The sequence below is a fragment of the Argentina silus genome (genome assembly GCF_951799395.1).
Source record: "Argentina silus genome assembly, chromosome: 14".
NCBI classification, from domain to species: Eukaryota; Metazoa; Chordata; class Actinopteri; order Argentiniformes; family Argentinidae; genus Argentina; species Argentina silus.
In genome coordinates, this window is record NC_139668.1 from 17,714,633 (window position 1) to 17,735,695 (window position 21,063).

The window sequence follows — 21,063 nt, forward strand, 5'->3', positions numbered from 1 at the left end:
ACATTGTACGGTGTTTTGTGCACGTACCTTGTCAGTGAGTTGTGAGATGGTGAGAGTGGATGTCTCTAGTTGCTCCTGTAGCTGCTGGGTGCTAGTTTCCAGAGAGACGATTGAGGACTGCAGGGTCTGCCTCTCCTCCATTAGCCTTGTATTCTCTTCCTCCAGTTTCTCCCTCTCTTTCTCCAAGGATGAAAGGGTGGTCTGCAGGGCTTTCTTCTCCTCCGCTAAGGTCTCTCTATCATGCTCCCATCTCTCCTTCTCATTCCCCAGCCTTTCACTCTCCTCCCCCCTAGCTTTGGCTAAAGTCTGTAGCATGTCCCTCTCCTCCTCCAACTTCCCCCTGTCAGTCTCCAGCCTCTCCCCCTCATTCTTCCACTCATCCACCGAGTACTGCAGCCTCCCCCTCTCTTTCTCCCACTCCACTGCTAGAGAGCACATTACCTCCCCCTCTTTCTCCTTCTCCTCCATCTTCCCCTGCAGTTGTTCCACCTCCATCCCCAGGCCCTGCTCCCTCTGCCGTGAGGCCTCCAGATCTCCTCTGCAGGTCTGCAGCTTAGAGCTTGCAGAGCTAACCTGGGCTTGAAGCTCCTCCACCACACTCTGCTGCCTCTCCTCTGCCTCCCTCATCCACCTCTCTAGCTCCCTAGTGGACGCCTGGTTGGCCGCCTTTAGCTCCTCGATGGAGGCGTTTTTCAAGGCGAGCTCCCTCTCAAGCTTCTCCTTCTCGGTTCTGAGACTGTCCAGTTCTGCGGTCATCTCCTCTATCTTCGTCGAGAGTTGCCCCTTCTCTTCCTCCAGTTTCTCCAGTTCAGCCTTCGCCATCTCAGCCTGAACAACCGCCTCCTCTATACTCTGTTCGGACATCTCCCCCTCTCTCTCCAGCTTGTCGATCTTATCCTGGAGCGAGTCTGCCTTCCTCTGAGCTGCCTTCAGCAGCGCGCTCATGTGCTTCTTCTTTCCCTCATCAGACTCGATGCGGACCTGAAGCTTCTCGATTCCGGACCTCATCTGTTTCACCTCATCTTGAGTGGAGTTGAGGCGGGAGGCGATCTCTCCTTTCTCGAGCAGAGAGGACTCTAGGGACTGGGCCAGTCGTGAGATCTCACCCTCTAGAGACAGGATCTTAGTGAGCATGGACTCAGAGTCCCTGCTCGCTGCGTTTTTGTCATCCTTAAACTGATTAAACTCATTCAGGAGTTCTGCCTTTTCTACACCCTGCAAAGCGATTGCCTGCTCTTGGACCTGAAACTGTTGCATTATCTGCTCCTTCTCCTTCTGTAAACTCTCAATACTACTGGCCGCTGTTTCATATTCTTTCTTTCCATTTCTGATGTCCTCCTCCAGGATCTTGATAAGCTCTCTGGTGTCTACGTTGGTCTTCTCCAGACTCTCGGTCTTGTCCCTCCACAGGTGCAGTGACTGACTGAGCTCATCCCTCTCCTCAGTACAAGAGAGCATCTCTGTCCTCAGCTGTCCTATTTCTGTGCTAAGGGTCTCTAGCTGCTTCTCCAGGCTGGCGTTAGCCCTCCTATGGGCCTCTACCTCTCCCTCCAGGCTGAGTTTGTGCTCATGCATCCCCTCCAGGTCTGCCTCCATGGACAGGATGTGCTTCTCCAAGTTGGCCTTCTCAGAGCGAACTCTCTTCAACTCGCACTCAATCTGGAAGAATCTGTCGTCCCAGCCACCTGAAGAAAATAATAAGAACAACTTCATTAAACACCTTAATACAAGCTTTGCTCTTTGTATATCTTGCTTGAAAATGTGCACTGACACAACATTGCATACAGTAAATGTGGTGTTGATCCCCCTTACCTTTGGCCACCTCCAGGGTCTCCAGCATCTCCATGACATCAGAGAGCTGGCACTTGGACGTCTGCAGCTCCAGCCTCAGTGAATCCGTCTCCTCTGTGAGCTCCGACAGCTGGTCTGTCAACACCCGTCTCTCCACTAGGGCGGCACTAAGCTTCTCTACAGAGCCACATCTCTCCTCTTCTGTCATCTGAACCTTAATCTCCAGCTGACTAACTTTGACCTCCAGCTCTGAGCACAGCTCTTTCCTCAGGGTCATCTCGTTCTGCAGGAGGGACAAGGAGGTTCGCAGCTCTGACAGCTCGTCGGCATAGGCCTGGCTCTGCCTCTCCTTGTCCTCGGCCAGATCACATCCACGAGCCTGCTTCTCATTCTCTAGGGCCTGTGCCAGCATGTTCCTCTCCTCCACTAGAGTCTGTCTTTGGTCTTCTCTCTCCTCCTCCAGAGTTCTGACTGCCTCCTCAAAGGCATGAGAGAGCTCCTCGAGGTCCTCAGACTTGACCCTCAGCTGCTCTTCAACTGAGAGCTCTTCCATGCTGTTGTTGATTACATCTGATGGTTCCGCTGCTGGTTCTGTGCTGACCTCCTTTTCCCTCTCTGATTGTGACTGTAGCTGCTCAATGAGGCATTGCTGCTGGGCCACCTGTGCTAACAGGCTGTTGTACTGCTCCTTTAACTGGGCCAGTTCGCTCTGCAGCCCAGCCAGCCTCTGGTAAGGCTCTGCCTGCTCTCTTTCAAACTCTGCATTCTTCACTTTAGTCTCCTCACTCTGCTGAGTTGCAGTCTCAAACGCTGCCTTCAACAACTCGTACTCCTCTGTAATGCTCTGTAGAGTACATTGGAGATTCTCATTTTCTTGTTTAGCAGCATTCACCTCATCTTGAGTGTGCAGTCCATGCCTCTGCAGGTCGCCCTCCAACTGAAGCTTCTCCTCAGCCAGCTGACTCAAATTGGCCTCATGCTGAGCGATGTCTGCCTCCAGACTGCTGCGCTTGCTGACCTCCTCTTCCAGCGTCTCTATTAGACCATCAACAGTGGCCTGGAGAGATTCCACTAAAGCAGCAGAGGCAGAGGAAGCCTGCTCCTGCTTGTGAGCCGCTTCTAAATCGGCCATCAACTGTGTGACTTCGCAGCTCTTGATCGATAACTCTTCTTTGACAGAGCCCAGTTCGGTCTCCAAGGTGGATCTCTGAGTCTCGCGCTCCTCCAGTCCCCCCTCCAGAGTGGCAATAGTTCCTCTCAGATCCTCCACCTGAGAGTCGAAAGAGTTCATGCAGGCCTCATTGTCTTCAAGATCCATCTGTAACATCTCCAGTTGGACTTTGATCTTGTTCATGCTGATGACCTTCTCTTTCAGGGCATCGACAGCTTTAGCCTCCTCCGATTCTGCCTGATTCAACCTCTCTCTGAGATTCTTGATCTTGTGGTCCTTCTGTTCGATGCTGTTTCCTGCATCAGACAAAGCAGTTTTCATCTCCTCCATCTCCTTCTGATGAGTGGATGCAGCCTGCTTCCAGCTTTCAATCTCCTGGCACACAAGATTGTAGGCCTCATTCACTGCCTTCAGCTTGCAATTCCCAGACACCACATCTTCCCTCAGCTTGGACAGCTCAAGTGAGGCATTTTCCCACATCTCCTTAGCCTCTGCTGCCTCTTTGCATTTGACCTCAAACTGACCTTTCACTGTATCCAACAGCTCTTTCAGGCTTTTCTGTTTCTGGAGACAATTCTTCATTTCAGAGACATGGCTCTCAGACTCCTTACTGAATTTCTCTGATAGGTCCTTGATTTCCTCAGTTTTCTTCACTAAGCTGTTCTCCAGGTTAGAACTGAGCTCCACAGCAGCTGTGTGACTGTTCTCCAGGGTGTCTAATGAGTTCTTCAGGTCAGCACAGACCTGGTTAGCCGTTTCCAACTCAATCTTCAAAGCTGGCAACGTCTCAGCCACAGCCTCTCTCTCTGCAAGCACATCCCTCAGGGTGGAAATCTGCTCCAGCAAACCCGTCCTCTCTTTATCCTGGGAGTCTTGATTGCTTTGATACTTCATAGAAACCTCCTCTGCTTCCTTCTGCATCTCCTGCGCTTTCTCTGCAAACTCTACGTTTTTCTTCTCAAGATCGGTGGCCTTTGTCTCGGCTTTGCTGACCTGCGTCTCCAGTTCCCCTGCTCTGGCTCTCAGTGTCTGCAGATCATTTTCAGCCTGGGTCAGGGTCTCTGTCATGCTCTGAATGGTATTTCTGTTGTTCTCTTCTGCAGCTGTCAGTGTGTCACACTGCTCCTGAAGTGTTATGGCAGTCTTGGACAGCTCTGAGAGGGTATCGATTTCACTCTGAAGACCTTCCATTGCCTTCTCTGCCTCAGAGAGCATCTTCTGCAGATCCTCGTTGGTTTTCACAAGGTTGTCATACTTGCTGCGTAATTCCACCCCGAGAAATTTCTGGATCTCTAGTGCTGATTCTAGGGATGTCACCTGGTCTTGCAAGAGAGGCAGCTCCTGCTGAACCTTGAGCAAACTCAGCTTCACCTGCTCCGCCTCCTCGGCCTTGGCTGCTACACTCTCCTCACACTCCCTCAAGAGGGTGCTCTTGTCCTCCGTGAACCTAACCTGCTGCTGTTCCTGCTGTGTTGTGGCCTGGGTCAGACTGTCTCTGAGGTCGGCTATCTCAGTCTGGCCAAGCTCGATCAGAGAGTCCTTGGACAGGGCCAGGTCGCAGACCGCCTGGTATTGCTCCTGGAGTTCACTGAGGGACCTCTCCGTCACGTCAGCCCGGCTGGTCTCCTGCTTCAGACGAGCCGTCAGGTCCTTTACCTGCCCCTCTAGTTGTGTCACCTGCAGCCCAACATTCTCCAGATCCTTGGAGTGCTTCTGATCAGCCTCTGCCGACTGTTTCTGCAGCTGTTCATACAGTCGTTCTTTCTCCTCCAGATCTGTGCACTTGTTGAGGAGTTCGCCCTTGAGGGCATCGATCTGGCCTGACAGACCAGCCTTCACATCCTCTAGAGTCTTCAGCTGCCCCTTGAGACCGCTGTGGTCATCATTTAACGCCGCAAGGCTCTTCTCCAGCTCACCGATTCTGTCAGTCATTCCTCGCTGCACCGTCTCTGTATCATTAACGAGTGTTTCCTTCTCGGTTTTCCATCCGAGGAGAGTCTCGTATTCCTTCCTCAGCTCCACACACTCATTCTGTGCTGTGGTCAAGGTTGCTCTCAGGTCCTCGTTCTCCTTCCCTAGGGCACTCTGTTTAATCGTCATCTGTTCTATTTCCTGCTTTTGCTTCTGCAGCTCACCCTGTGACCTCTCGTTCTTGGCCTCAAGGTCAGACAGTGTCTTCTTTTGGTTCTCCAGATCCTGGGCAGAGGACCTGCTCTGACTCTCCAGCTTTGCGCGAAGTCCTTTCAACTCCTCGCCTTGAGCCTCTGTTTTAGCTGTTGAACAGACATAAATGTCAGTTGTGAGGAAGAATGACAAACAGAGAGACATGAAAAAGTACATCAACATCTACAATGTAGTAGAAATGATGCCCATACACATCCCGTATTCGTAATTGAATGCACATAAAAGGTTTTAATGTAAATTATCAATGCAAAACGTAAAAGATTACACTGAAAGACTTTAAGCAGTCACTCTAAACCAACACACCTTTGAAGTCATCCACCATACTCTGTGAGCGTTTGAGGTTCTGCTCTGAGGACTTCCTCTCCTCCTCCAGCTGAGAGAGCCTCCTCCTGCCCTGCTCCAGCTGAGAGCTCAGTGTGTTGTTCTCTTTCTGCAGCTCCTGAACAAACAAGAAAACAAACGGATCACCTACAGTTCTAAGAAAGAGGTCCTGAATTAATTATTTATAGACCATGCAGGGTGGCCTATAATGTATTGTGCACATTAGCAGCTTAACTACTAAAATGTTTAGAAAGTGATAAAGGCATACCTCAAATTTCTTCCTGGTGTCCTGCTCCTTGGTCTTGCTGGACTGCAGCTCCTGCTCAGACCTAAATAGCTTCTGTTTCTGCTCCTCCAGATCTCTCTCAAACTTACTCCTCTGGGAGGTCACCTGGGAGAGGAGAAGGTGGGTCAATGACACACATGGTCCCAACGAGACTACATGACACAAAGTTAATCTGCGCATGCACATCATTTGTTCACTCTGGCATGCTCGTGCTCCACCCGGCTCTGTGAATGTCACGCTGTACGCCGAATAACACACAATACTTCATGGGTTAGTGATAATAAATCATTACCTTTTCCATCTCGGACTGCATGACGTTGTACTCATTCTTAGCCTGCTGGATCTCCTGGTTCAGTTTGATCTTACTCTGGTTAAACTGCTGATCCAGGGCTTGATGGGTGCTTTGGAGGCGGGCAAGCTCCTGTAAACAGACACAGAGATTATTTTTTTTGTACAACTTGACATCTATTACAATCCAGGAGCATATCAAAGAGAGCACAATTCTTATGCCAAGGTGGGTCTATATCAACCATAGAACTGACAATTTCCATAGGCCTTCACTATGAAAAGGACTACTCATTTGCATGGCGTCAAGAACTGCTAGACAAACAAACACAACTCAACGCAGATCTAACAGTTGGCGGCTTGTCCCAAGTGATCACAGGATGTAAACAAACGGTGTGTCAACTTTTCACAACCGACTGTGAGAGGTGGTCTGGGTGGTCTGTGAGAGGTGGTCTGGGTGGTCTGTGAGAGGTGGTCTGGGTGGTCTGTGAGAGGTGGTCTGGGTGGTCTGTGTGGTCTGTGAGAGGTGGTCTGGGAGGTCTGTGAGAGGTGGTCTGGGTGGTCTGAGAGAGGTGGTCTGGGTGGTCTGTGAGAGGTGGTCTGGGTGGTCTGTGAGAGGTGGTCTGGGCGCACAACAAACCTTCTGGCTCTCCTTGTCCTGGTCTTTGACCTTCTGTTCCAGGGCTCGTTTGCAGCTCTCAGCGTTGTGTCTCTGGCAGCTCATCTCCTCTGACACCTGCTTGAGCTTCTGCTCCACAGACGCACACTGGGAAAGACACGCAACTCCATCAGATCTCAGGTACAGTAAAAAAAGGTCTCGGTCATTTAATTTACCCCGTGTGTCAACAGATTGAAATGAAATGTATGCTTTCCACAGTGATTCATACTTTGCTGAAATACACAACTTACAAATTAAAAATAACTGTACGGTGTTAAAAAAAATAAAAAAAGGCCAGATAAGCACATCACTGAATGGAAACGCTCTGTATGCTCTACCTTGGTGACAGCCTGTTCCTGCTGTGCTGTGGCCTTGCTGAGTTCATCCCGGGTCTTGCCCAGGGTCTTGTCCCTCTCGGTCAGCTCTTTCCGGGCCTGATCCAGCTGCCCCTGCATTTCCTGAAGCCTGCAGCTCTGGGCTTTCATGTCCTTCTCCTGGGACGCCACACGCTGCTCCAGCTCACTCACTTTGAACCTCAGTTCTGACAGAAATAATCACACCGTTAGGGAAAAGATGGACTAAAGCAATAGCACACACACTACAGTACAACAACACCCATCTGATTACTTTATACTCAGATGAGAGGTGTACTGTTGGAGTTAGTATTCTCCCTAGGGACCATCTCAAACACACACACACACACACACACACACACACACACACACACACACACACACAATGTATACAGTACTGTAATAGCCGATAACAACAACAGTTTCAGTACTAGAGAGAGAGTAAACTACCTTGATTGAGAGTTCTCAGTTGTTCCATCTGCTGGGAAGAGCCACCCGAGTCAGCACTCTGTGACACCGCGGCGCTGATCCGCTGGCTCTGCTCGACTGGAGTGTCCTCCACATTCCAAAGGAAGCCAGAGGCGGACAGTCCACCCCCCCGCTTCTTCGAGGGCGTTTCCATTGCGCCCTGAGACTGGCGACTCTGCGACTGCTGTTGCCATGGGAACACAGAGGATCCGGCCTGCTGGCGAGCGGCTATGTCCTTGTGGCTCACCGATGACTGGTTCAGCAGCTGGGAGAGAAGCGGAGAGGAATTACAAAGTTATAAAAAAAAAAAAGAGAAGAAGAGGATTATGGTAATCCTAACTGTCCGTTATGGCGTTGACTTCACAATTCAAACAACGCGACGACAACGACAACTCACTTTGACTTGCATGACTTTCAGCTCGGCCTCCAGCCTCTTCCTCTCCTCAACCTCTTGGTAGTATTTTTCCTGCAGGTCCTCAAGTCTGGAGTCTGGGAATAGTGACACAACACAAATTTCAAATGGACTGATGATAGTCCTGCAGACAAATGTCTGTGTCCATACTTAACAACCTACATGACTGGATGACATGTTGAATCACTAACAGTCTCTAGTTTAAACGGGTATTTGTGATAATGTACCATGCTGTCTGTAGCTGGGAGTGGCTGCAGGAGTGGCAAAGGTCTTCTGTGGGGTGCTGTAGGGCTGCAGATCAGAGGAGGGCTGGGACCTGTCAAACTCATTTTTATGCCTGTAGAGAGAACATAGCGTTTTATTATTCAGCACACACTTCTGACTGTCATAACTACCATTGAACTACTGTCATTCTAGCATCGCATCTGGGGGCATGCTGCTAACTGCATTTTGGATTCTTCCCTTTTGCCGATTAGAAGCGCAGCAGCAGCATAAAACCACTCAATTTCAGGGTTCTCCCCAAAGAATGTAAGAGTGGCCCTAAGCCAGCATGTAAACATTTCAAGGCAAATTAAACTAGATATTCAGTAATGATAGACTGAATAAACAAATGCTAAACATTCTTTGATCACCAACGATGTTGTTAAAAACAATAGCAAAAGTGTTATGATGTTCCACAGTGAATTCAGCATTTATTAATTTTTTTACATTTTAACATGGCTAAATGCGATTTTTCGGGTTTTGATAATGCAATCCAGCACCACGCTGTTAAAAAATCCTGGGGAGAACCCTGAAATTGGCATTACACCTTTTCAAATACTCCAGCAGCCCACACACACACACACACACACACACACACACACACTCACTTCTTAAGCTCCTGCTCCAGGCGGTCTATAGTCTTCTTGCTGCTGTTGAGCTGGCCCTCCAGGTAGTTGACCTGCTGCTCCTTGACCCCCAGGTCATGGGTCGCCCTCTGACGAGCCTTCTCCAGAGAGTCACATGACTCCAAGAGCGACTGGTGTTCTCTCTTTAGGGCAGAAGCCTCGCTCTTCTCACTGTCCACCTGCCAGAGCAAGAGATGTTACCATGTGGGGGTGTGGGCACACACATACACACACGCTCACACACACACACCTACACACACGCCCACACACACACATACACACACGCCCACACACACACACACACACACACTCACTTGTGTCTCCAACTTCTGTATTAAACATAAGAGGAAAATCAAAGCAAAAGCTTCAAGCTGTCCACAGTGTTACTTTTTTTTTTTTTTTTTAAACTTCTGTTGCAAGCATGGTTCATGCCATTTTTTTTTCTTCTTTGGGATTCATTTAACTTGGAGAATTGTTCTGCTCTTTGACTGATTATTCCCTGGTTGCGTATCGCAGCGTAACATTTGATTAGTAGCTACTGCATTCTGAGGATTTGATTTGCCTACGACTGGTGTAACAGGCTTCACATAAGTTTTAAACAGGGCCGGAAAACTCAAGGCCAACCCGACCCTGTTGAGATGAGGCCCGAGCTCAGCCCGACATCGAAGAGATTTTCATGAGCCATGAAAAAAGCCTGATGTCTAGAAAACGTCTGTGTTTTTATCTATTACTCACAAAAAAAAGAAGCTAGCAATTCAATGGTGTGGGTGGAGGCATTTCAATTTGGAGTGAGTTTACCATCTCAACTCGATTACACTCTTTCTAAGGCTCAATACAATTTTGTCTTTTGTGTTTGAGGAAGATCCAAACACATTGGGTCTCCACCTCAGAATGCCAATACAAGGTTACCAGGCGTTGTGTTGGGAGATACATCGCCTGTGAAAAGAGGCTAGGCTATATCTGAAAATATCATCCATCACAGGTTTTCATTGCCTGGCCTTGTGCTGTTGCATTGTGTGTGAACATTCCACATTCAATGTTTACGAACCTTTTGTTTCTGTTTCTGTAGGGCCGCCTCTAGTGAGTCCAGTTGGAATTGTTTCTGGGTCCTCTCTTTCTTCAGCTTGTCCAACTGCCCCTCTATCTCCTGGATCTTCTGTAGGGCTTTCCCCGGAAGACCATCTTTCCACGCATCTACCACCCAGCTCATGGTTCAGTATCTGTGCAATTCTCTCAGGCGTGAACTGGCATACTCTGGGAAGAAGGAAATAGGCAATTAGATATGCTTGTCATGGTCAAAAACAAACAAGCATGATAACTTAATTTAAAACGGTTGGGGTTAGGTAAGGGCTATGGTTAATGTAAGGTTATAGGGTTGGGTCGACTTAAGGATCCTACTAAGCATTTCCCATCTATCCATGTTGCCTCCAAGAAACCACAAATCCTCTCTCGACTTTATATTCTACCATGACTCACAATTGGATACATTCTTGGACTGCTAGTATCCTCCTCAACTGCGTATCGTAAGATGTAATGTATGTTATTGTCCAAAATGTAACTGCGATCGCCTCCCCAAATATATATATAACAATCAATTATAAGGAAACATTGCATTGTTGTGTTTTTTCCTCTTTATGCACGCGATAGAAGACTGATCGTATCTCGTGTGTACAACATTTTCCCGAGGAAGGGAAAGTATAATACAAGAAGCAAAATACGATACAATGACCTCGTAAAAGCTTGGACAATAACATATGATACGATACGGTGTTTGAGGACCAAAATATCTCTAGATTTGGGTGAGATTTTTGTCAGATACACATACGCCTGTCAGATACATAAGCATGCCATAGAATGCAATTTTCTCTAGCATAGGGAATGTTACTTTGCTTACATATTCAACACTTCTATACTCATATGTACATTCACAGAAATAAGTAAGTAATTCATGCTTATCACGCCTTAGTATGCTAACCAATGTAGCGCTAGCCTAACTATCCATCTATCAAGCAGGATTCCATTCAAATGTAAACAAAACAGAATGTCGTGGCAAGCAGACGTACACAATCTTACATGAAGAAAATCATTTGAAAACATACAGAATGTGAATTTTTGCCTTTTAACAAAACATTTCGAAAAACCTTGTTCGGACGGGACACTGGACTCACCACGGCTTCTTGTAGCTCTCAGTAGAATATTGCTGCTGAAAATTCAAAAATCCTCCCAATACACAAAGCGTGGTGGTGATTGGGTGGATTTAGTGACGCTTCCACAAACCCGTCTTTGATTGGACACATGAATTTAAAACAAGTACCCGCCCCCAAAACATTGCGGCCGCTTACTGAACATCTGATTGGCTGATAAATCAGAGTAGCGGTCAGAGGGGTGGAGATGGTGTTTTAAAAGATGAATGGCATCTTTTTTTAAAAGGTTGCAATTTCAGCGGGTAAAATAGATTGTAATCACCAGTTCCCACGAAACTCTGCTAGTTCTGTGATCATTTAAAACTGCACATGGAAATTCCTACATGAAGCAACGCATTAACCAATGCAATGCTTTTTCTGAGTCGTTTGGGTCCTAGTTTAGAAGGTGGCTGAGTGTGTCCTTTCAGAAACAAATAAATGAAAACAAAAATAGGACATAATAAATGAGTGTCACTTGTGTATAATGGAGGTAGTGAAATAAACATTGTGTGTGTGTGTAGTATGGAAGTAGAGGACTTCAACCCCCTCGGCGGCTACTACAGGCGATCTGGGGAGCCTCGGACCGCACATAAAACAGTACAGTTGTGAAGTCCACTCGGACTAGGCTAAGACCAACATGTTAGCTATCGGTGACAGCTATCTCTATTTTATGCTTAGCTACACGCATCTCCAAAGAAGTATGGTCTGGCAGTTTCAACCTCCATTTATATTCTACTAAATTCCCGATTATTTTGTAACATCCAAGTTACAGTCAATAAACAAACGCATATGAGCCCTGCGTTTACATGCAGTACTGACATTAGGGGATGATGGTAGTTGTAGTCTTATATCGAGAGGATTATGGCATGTGTCGTCACAGTGGCTAAAGGTTTACTGTATAGTTCACCTGTATTGTTCCACGTGGTAGGCTTCCATCGTATCATATAACATCAGTAATTTCTCTACAAAAATTTAATCAGTAAGTGTCATCATAATCATCGTCATCAGTATCGTCATTAGATTTAGGCTATCATTTTCATCACCAATGTTTTTTCCAATGGTCAGGAAAATTCGATGATCTCATATGCTACGCGATCTGCATAATAAATGTTTTTTTCTCCATCTAAAGCAATAATATGTTTTCCTGTTGGGCATTAGGTTCTTTAATTACCAATGGTGGGATTTCTATAATCATCATTCAAAGGGGATCTGTTTTGTAGCATTTTTCATTGAAAGTCTGTACCAATGCTAAACCACGCTTTTCCATAATTAGTTTTTAATTTCACAGTCCCAAATAAAAAATAATTGTAATGTTTCAAAATAATGAAATAAATAAGTATTGCAATAAAGAATGGCAATCAAATAAATGCAATTCTGTTTATTATGGATAATGGCTGGTGACTATCATTAGTTTTTGAATAGGCTGGTGAAGACTTTGGTGGCAGTTCTCTTCATCCTGGTGAGGAGGGAAGGTTTGCGGCTCTTCTCTGTGGGTGGAGAGGAGGATGCAGGATCATCTCTCCCTTGAACGTTGAAAGACTCTGCAAAGAAAGGCAGATGGTATAAGGTGTGGAGCTTGTCTCATCAAATTCAGTTGAATGTGCAAAATCTTCTATCGAATAGTACATGGGTCATGTTCTCAATCTAGACTGTGCAGTAGTTCTCTTACCTGTATAGTATACAGTCGGGGAAGGGATCTGAGGTTGGCACGTCATGGACTTTTGAGGACTGCAGTGCTTGCCTACTTTCTTGGAGCCCTGATTGTTGAGAAAAGGTGCAATAATACCCATCTGAAAATACCATAACTGTTGCAGTTTATCATCCCAATAAAGAAATGCAAATGATCCAAAATACTATACAAATATGAATATGTATCAATTAGTTAAAGTCAAGGCAGTGTTATAAATGAACGTGTTGAAAGATCTATAGTATGTGTAATATACCTTTGCGTTGGTAAACCAGATTTTAGGTGACTTCATGTGACAGAATAATTTTCTCTTCTTCCTTTTCTTGACTGCCTGTGCTGCACCACATGCGCCAAGAAGCTCCTTTGTCAATGATGTGACCAAAACATTGACAAATGCTGGATCTTCGGACTCCACAGCCATCTTGAGTCCTTCCTCGCCACCGAACTCTTGCACGAGCTCCTTGTACACATTCCTGTGGATCTTATGGATTTTAAGACCCTGAGGATAGGCCTGAGTCTGTGGGAGGCCTGATGCTGCGCAGAACTCTGAGAGGACCCTCGCTGTGACGCCTCTGCACTTCTCACCTACATCTCTCTCAGATGTGGTGGGAAATGTATCTATCAGCAGTTTGATGCATAGCAATTGTACCAAACAGCTATAATCATCCTTGTCCAAGTTTGGCATGACTTGGAAAGGGGAGGGGCCACGTTCCCTGATATCTGGAGTCACGTGACGATACAGGGGTGAAACCCGTTTTGTTAGGGTTAGGATCTCGCCTGTACCGTTTGTGTCCTCCAACAAATCGAACACTCCTTGAACGATTTCGCTTGTGGCCAAGTTGGTGTCTGACTCAAAGGAAGGTTTGGCTGCAGCTTCGATGAAACTTTGACTTGAGCCAATTGAAAGCGCATCCATTATTTCGCTTATCATGTCATTGCAAAACACGCTTTCATCATCCTCTGACTCAGTCTGATCAATCTCTATAGGAATGACCATACAAGTAGAGGTGCTGTGTTCCCTCTGGGCTGGAAGATCAGAGACAGCCATCTCTCTTTCATCAGACCTCCCTGGTGAGCCTGGTTGCAGATTCCGAACAAAGCAGTGTACCGATTCCTCCGCAAAAATATGGAGAAGCTGTGAGGACAACTTCCTAGATCCAACGCATTGCTTCTGTCCCCACTGCAGGCTTGACAGAATTGGATCAGAAGCACTCTTACGTGCTGTCCATGTTAGGACATGTGGAGTGCTGCGGCTATCACTAATGAGCTGGCTAACCTCCTCTGCATATTCACTGCTGAAGACGTGGAGGGTCCCAGTGGAGATCAGGCGCTCTACCTCCGTAGCAACAGAGGGCGGTCCATTAGTCCGAGTTAGCTGAACACATTGCACCATCTTCTCAGCTATTGCCCCGGCAGTTTTCCTGATTTTGTCAATCAGTGTACCTGACAGTGTGTCTTTAATCCCAAGTGATTCCTGGATTACTGTTTGCCTCATAATAGGACACCCAGGATCTGGCATCTCATCGGGGATAGGAGTGCCAGGTAAGTTGACCTCCCATTCTGACTGTCTGCCGTTTGAGGAGGACCTTGAGTGGGAGGAGTGGGGCGAGGGCTCTCGTGCCTTCAGGACGTCAGCACCCCTACAGCTCAATGTGTCTGTATCCTCCATACTAGTGGCATCTTCCACACCAGCTGCGACACCGCTCTGGTCATTGATCAAGGCAGGTATTGAGTCATCACATTGGCTGGTTGACCTATCCTGGTGAATGGATCTCCGCTGTGTGAGAAACCCCTTCACTTTGCTCTGCACACTGTGGTACATACTGAGGGCAACGGTCCAGATCCTCTTCTCTGTCACCTGAGCTCCAGTTTCACCAATCATGTTGGACGATGAGATGGGCTGACTGAGCTCCTGGAAATCTGTCACGATGCATTCCACAACATCGGTGGCAGTATCAGCAGGCAGGGGGGAGCCTTCCCCCAGCATGCTAGAGGATTCACACAGGATGGTACTCACACCCTGGACAGCTTTGGAATGAAACTCCTGACTTAGAAGTTTTTCGAGGCTCTGGGTGGAGAGAGAGCGGAAAGATGCAACATCTTTGTTAGATGTTGTGCTGCCATTTGGATTTAGGGGGGAATTTGGCACACAATCATCTTGCAGATATTCTTCAGCTGGCCATGGTGACCTCAGACAAGAGAGGACTCCACCTACAAGTGACTCATCTGATCTGCTTGGTCCCACAGTGGAGAAACACTGTTCCGTTGACATTTCATCCTCGTATGTCATTAGGATTGTTGAAATGACCTCTTTGGTGGAATTGGTCAGTAGAGGCTCATTTCCTACAATGTCCGGTTGAGCCCAGAGAAGTTTAGAGTCCTCACTGAGACCCCGTCGTAGGGTTACTTCAGCACTGCCGCTGGGCAGGTGGAGGTCACTCTTACTAGCTTCCCTTGTTTCCTGGTGTGACTGATGCACTGACTCTTCAGTCATATGTCCAGATGGCTCTAGACATTTTCTGCAAGAAATGTTCTCTATTTGTGTCTTCTGCTGATGGGTGAAGTCCTTTATTTTGTCATGGATTGTGTTATACAACCTCACAGAAGCACCCCAGATCCTTCTCTGGAGTGTCTGAGCATTTCCCTGCTCTCCCTCTGTGGGTTCTGCCATGATCTTCATGTCCGTAATAAAGACCTCAACAATTCCAGATGCTGCAGAATCAGCACACTCAGTGGTGCACTGATCCACCTGGGTGGTTACAGAGCTGGAGGCCTCAGTTGGAGAAGCAACCTGTTCACTAGTTAAGCTACTGATGGACTTAACTAGGAATTCACTCACTGCGTGAGTGGCCTTTTCCCTAAATCCCTCACTTTCGATTTTTTGCAAGTAAAGGGTCGAAGAATGGCTTTCTGAAGTGAGGCTGCAGGTGGAACCATTTTCACTTGTATTTCGGCTGCTGTTGGATCTGCTCATCAGCGCGTCAAGATATTCAAAAGAACCACCATGTAATGACAAAACCGTCATCTTCTCAGTAAGGGAATCCATCAAATCACGATCACTCCCATCAAGTTGATCCTCCATAATGCCAGAGACGGTAGTCATGACTTGCCCTGTTAAACACCTGCTCTCTTGCTTCACTTCTGTCTCATCAGAGTGGGTGGTTTCCTCATCAGCCAAGGACTCTCTGGGGGTGATTGTCCTCAGTATGGCGGAGATCTCGCTCATCATCTCCTCAGGCGTCTGGGAGCGTGAGTCTTCCTCTCTTACAGACATCACTGGGGAGGAGTAAGTTGGGGATGAACTCTGAATGGCCACTGATATGACCAAATCAATTTGTTTGGTCACACCAGCCATCATGGCAGCGGTGAGACTGGAAGAGGAACTTCCAGATGAACTCCTAGCAATGTCGGTAAGAGACTGCTGCAGGCTGTTGTGGAGACATGTGAAGAGGCTGTCCTCTGAGACACCAACTAGAAGTCTAAGGGGCTCTGTCTGCACATCAGACTGAGGGGTTGGGGTCCTTAAACATAACACAGAAATCGTCACAGTCCAGACATACATTTTTTAGATTGATTTATATGGTATGGGAGTGTTAGATTCCTAGAATTTGTTGTTACTTATTACTTGGAAACAAACACTCAAACACTTTATAAGCACAGAATAACAAGGTTGCAAGGAAGAATATTTGTGAACTTACCTGGATCTTGTAGGCAGGGGCACATCACACCCACCGCGGCCAATCGTGCAGTTCTCCTTACTGATGGCGTTCTTTCTACAGCTGCTGGTGGAGGACCTCCCACTACCACTCCTCTTTGGAACCTCAGCGTCATCGAATCGAACCTCTCCAGAGTGGGAGTCGGCCTTGTGGCTTTTCTGGCTTGATGCTGATAAGGATCTCGTTGATGTTGGAGAGGTCGCATGACTCTTGACCTCCAATACCTGGTAGAGGCCTGGCAGAATGAGCTTCATCATGGCCTCTGAGAGGAGCTGTATGATCCTCAAACACAGGTTGGCGAGCTGTGCTTGTATCTCCTGTAATCCACAAAGAAGATAGACCATGTTAAATGTGTCTCTCAAGTGCCTACTGAACAAAGAGTTACCAAACATAAAGCAGAGTAGTAATGATATTCTGAATTACATATCAGTAAAAATCTTACGGGGTCAAAGTCGCCATCACGGATCGTGATCCATTGCCTGAAAACAGTATTGTAAGATTTGTAAGTGGTAGTACACAAAGATGAACAGTCAACCAATCCAGTTTCAAATATGATCCTATTGCCGAGAGGGATTGATGGTACCAAAGGAGAGAGAACATACTCCGCAGTTAGGTTCTGCAGGAAGCCGATAATCAGTGAATGATAGTCCTTCTGATCTCCATCACTGCTGGTACTCTGCCTTTCAGTTCCCATCATGCTGCAGAGATTCCTCTAATAAAAATTAATTCAATACGGGTCACACAGTTTGAATACATAAGCTACACACAGGCTACAAGCTATAGTATATTGTTCTATGAACACATAGCTATCCACATCATTATTTTCAATGATCACACTAATGGGATGAGATGAATAATACTATGTGTAAAAGTCATGATTAACTAACCATCTCATTTACACCTTCAGAGGGCAGGTCTTCCACCATGCAGACAGGCAGGTCAGGAGACTGGGACGGGCTGCTATGGTCATAAAGAGAGGAGAGTGAGAGATAAATAAAAGCAACTTAATCTTACAGTCTCATTGTAGGGGCTCAAACATATTGAAAAAATGGGTCAAATAGATGAAATGACACATCAACCAATGGGAGTTTTGAATACTACAACTAGTGTTTCCATGATATGCAAATGCATTTTCACACTGTTTACTAAAACTCTGGTTCAATAATCACATTTTTCTCAAGCACATTGTTAAAGACAAGGTACAATAAAAGTCACGCTGCATAGTATTCATACCCGAGTTGTCAGGTATGTTTTGCTCTGCTCAATACTATTTGCTCAAGCAAATTTTATGTGTAACCAAATAACTGGTGGTTGAACCAGATTTGAGGAGTTGACTACTAGGACATTACATTAGGACTAATCTAATTGGCCAGAAGGTTAATGGCCTTACCTGACTGGTTAATGGCCTTATCTGACTAGTTAATGGCCTTATCCGACTAGTTAATGGCCTTACTTGATTGGTTAATAGCCTTAGCTGACTGGTTAATGGCCTTACCTGACTGGTTAATGGCCTTACCTGACTGGTTAATGGCCTTACCTGACTGGTTAATGGCCTTACCCGACTGGTTAATGGCCTTACCTGACTATTTAATGGCCTTACCTGACTGGTTATTGGCCTTACCTGACTGGTTGGTTAATGGCCTTATCTGACTGGTTAATGGCCTTACCTGACTGGTTAATGGCCTTATCTGACTGGTTAATGGCCTTACCTGACTGGTTAATGGCCTTACCTGACTGGTTAATGGCCTTACCTGACTGATTAATGGCCTTACCTGACTGGTTAATGGCCTTACCTGACTACTTAATGGCTTTAACTGACTGGTTAATGGCTTTATCTGACTGGTTAATGGCCTTACCTGATTGGTTAATGGCCTTATCTGATTGGTTAATGGCCTCATCTGATTGGTTAATGGCCTTAGCTGACTGGTTAATGGCCTTACCTGATTGGTTAATGGCCTTACCTGACTGATTAATGGCCTTATCTGATTGGTTAATGGCCTTACCTGATTGGTTAATGGCCTTACCTGACTGATTAATGGCCTTATCTGATTGGTTAATGGCCTTATCTGACTGATTAATGGCCTTATCTGATTGGTTAATGGCCTTACCTGACTGATTAATGGCCTTATCTGATTGGTTAATGGCCTTACCTGACTGTCTCTATGTCATCGCCTGGCTCGCCAATGCTTTCTAGGATCATCTTCGCTTGCACAGGATGTGCAGGAACAGGGGATGATCTTTCAGGCTGCAATAACCAAAGACAATTTTGTTAAGGTTAAGAGTAGTCCTCGAGGTCTGATCTAAAGACAGTTTTAACACAGTTTTGATAAGCTATTTCTACATGTTTCTAAGATGTCCGTTTTGAAGACACGTATCACACCAATAAAAAGCTTCCTGAGAATAAGCTATGGCATTCAGGTATAAAACATTTCCAAACCTTGTTGAAGTCTTCCATGATGGGAGCTCAAATTCATTCAAGTAGCCACAGTATACAAAGACCAAGTGAGCGCATCAAATGTTTTTTTCTGACTGACATCCCAGGTTTCAGCACTATATATAGTCTGCCAATGCTATGACGTCACAAAGGTATTTTTTCCCCCCCCAGCCAAGTTTTGCCATAACCACGCCCCCCCGGTTGGTTCACGGTCCGTGTACCTTGGGATAATTTTTATCCCCAAAACAAAATAACCAATAAACGGCTTGTTTATTCCATTTCTAAAACTTCTAACTGGTAGTCGAAGCCGATTTTAAGCTGTTTTTCAGGTTGCTTTAGTATGAATTTTGTATAAATGTATCAAATGAACATACAATTAAGGGAGTATGGAAAAAACCCTAACCCTCTGGATGTCCGTCGGAAGTAGAGCTATAATACGCGCAGTTCGTGTTGAACCTTACGATAACAAAACATGGAGGTAGAAATATGCTCTTAAGCACGATCTGAATAAAAGCCAGGGTCACCTGCTGTAGGCCTACATTACAACGATTGAAACTGCACAGTAAAACATATTAAAGTGGGATAAAAAATAATCAGTGTGGTTCAGTAATAAAATACAAGAACCACAGCAACCACATCAAGTGGGCTAAAAAGACGGCGCAGCTTCTCTAACTCCCACCCTGCGTGACAAGCCGGTCACTCACTCCCTCGTGTCTGCCCCATGCTTTTGCCCAGGTCTCCCTCCCACTTCTCCCCCTTCTCTGCCCCCTATCGCCTGACCTCTCCTCTCCTCTCCCTTCACCCCCCGCCTCCCCCTCTCCTACCCGGCCTGCCTCGCCCTACCTCGACCTCAGCCCCAAACCCCTGCCCCTGGCTGGGGATCCAGCACGAGTTCACCAACCGGGCTAAACATTGCCAAGCTAGCCAACATCATTCTGATTTGAAGACAAACATTACGAAGCACCTACCCTGGCTTTCTGACGATAAATCCGATCAATAGTTCGCAATCATTGTGTCTCCAATGTTGTACTCCCATGACATACAATTGTTTGATGTAACTATGGCTAATTTAGTTATTGAGAGAGAGAGTATGTACACGTGAAAGGCTGGTGTCAGTTATTTGTAAACGGCGGGTTGCCAGAAAATAACCGCCAAGTGTCTCTCTTTTTTTATTTTTTTTAATCTATCCACGTTGAGGAAATACTGTCATTTAATCAAATCTGGCAACACAACCAAGTAGGCTTAGCTACAGATAATAGACGGTTGAGGGCCTATAGCACAGATGAGAAGTTTCAAACACATCTAGGTAGCTAAGTGCTATAGCTGGTGTATTATATTAATCTTGTCAACGTGTAATTAAGTGTAAACAATTGTGGGAGATGTTTTTGGGTTGTCATGACGACCTAAACCAAAACACCGAGACAGCCCTACACCTCCTAGAAATTAATTCACACATTTAAGCACACTATTACAAAAGCAGCCCACACTCAAGATAACGCTCACTCTCCATAGACTTTAAGCCATCTTTTGTCACAAAACCCTTTAGCCTGGTAGGCCTACATGCATTACACTAAAGGGCTACTAAAGGCTCTTGGCCTCGGCCGCATTTTGAGAAGCGACTCAGACCAATTACTTTCTGTAGAAGGAGCCCCAGAAAGAGTGACCCTGACCCTAAATGTGGAAAAAATGTCCATACCTTATGATTGTCTTCCATGATGGGAATCAGCATTCAGATTAAAGCCCATTAGTGTTTAGATTAGATCTAGGTTAAGTAGTCTAATTGTGTATAGTAATAGTAAAGAATGAGCAAGTAAGTGTATCGACTGTTATTTCTTATTTACATTCACCAATACTATGTCATACGTTATAACATCACCAAGGCATATGACAGGCCTATTGAGGTGAGGGGTATGATTTGTCCAAAACAACATTTTCAACTGAGATTATTGTCCCCCACCGATGAAATCTGTCCATTCGTATGTCACAAGCTTCGTCTCCCACGCCAGTTTGTGACAGACAAAACACCATCTGAGCACCGACTCTAAAAGTATTACAATGTGAACAGTCCCATGTCAAAGTAAAGGGAACGACACAGATTTATCTTACAGCATAGCCAAAAATTAAACCCACTAATTAAAGCAGGATGTGTGGTGGGTGTATTTTAGGAAAACACTTCAGTCTGCTAACAGGATTTCAGTTATTTTCAACGGCACATCGCAGTTGCTAT

At 46.0% G+C, this 21,063-nt stretch overlaps 1 protein-coding gene across 1 annotated transcript in view; it reads right to left on the reverse strand.

Moving 5' to 3' along the window:
• Window positions 1-10,026, reverse strand: part of cenpf (centromere protein F) — a gene marked incomplete at its 5' end in the record, with an annotated part of 15,230 nt that extends 5,204 nt beyond the window's left edge. The window contains 12 exons of the mRNA XM_083684800.1: window positions 28-1,685; window positions 1,813-5,235; window positions 5,450-5,585; window positions 5,736-5,858; window positions 6,046-6,174; window positions 6,679-6,804; window positions 7,035-7,237; window positions 7,500-7,782; window positions 7,915-8,006; window positions 8,157-8,266; window positions 8,799-8,995; window positions 9,865-10,026. Of these exons, the coding sequence (XP_083540926.1) occupies window positions 28-1,685; window positions 1,813-5,235; window positions 5,450-5,585; window positions 5,736-5,858; window positions 6,046-6,174; window positions 6,679-6,804; window positions 7,035-7,237; window positions 7,500-7,782; window positions 7,915-8,006; window positions 8,157-8,266; window positions 8,799-8,995; window positions 9,865-10,026 (6,642 nt within the window). The remainder of the gene's footprint in view (window positions 1-27; window positions 1,686-1,812; window positions 5,236-5,449; window positions 5,586-5,735; window positions 5,859-6,045; window positions 6,175-6,678; window positions 6,805-7,034; window positions 7,238-7,499; window positions 7,783-7,914; window positions 8,007-8,156; window positions 8,267-8,798; window positions 8,996-9,864) is intronic.
• Between the last annotated feature and the right edge of the window lie 11,037 nt (window positions 10,027-21,063).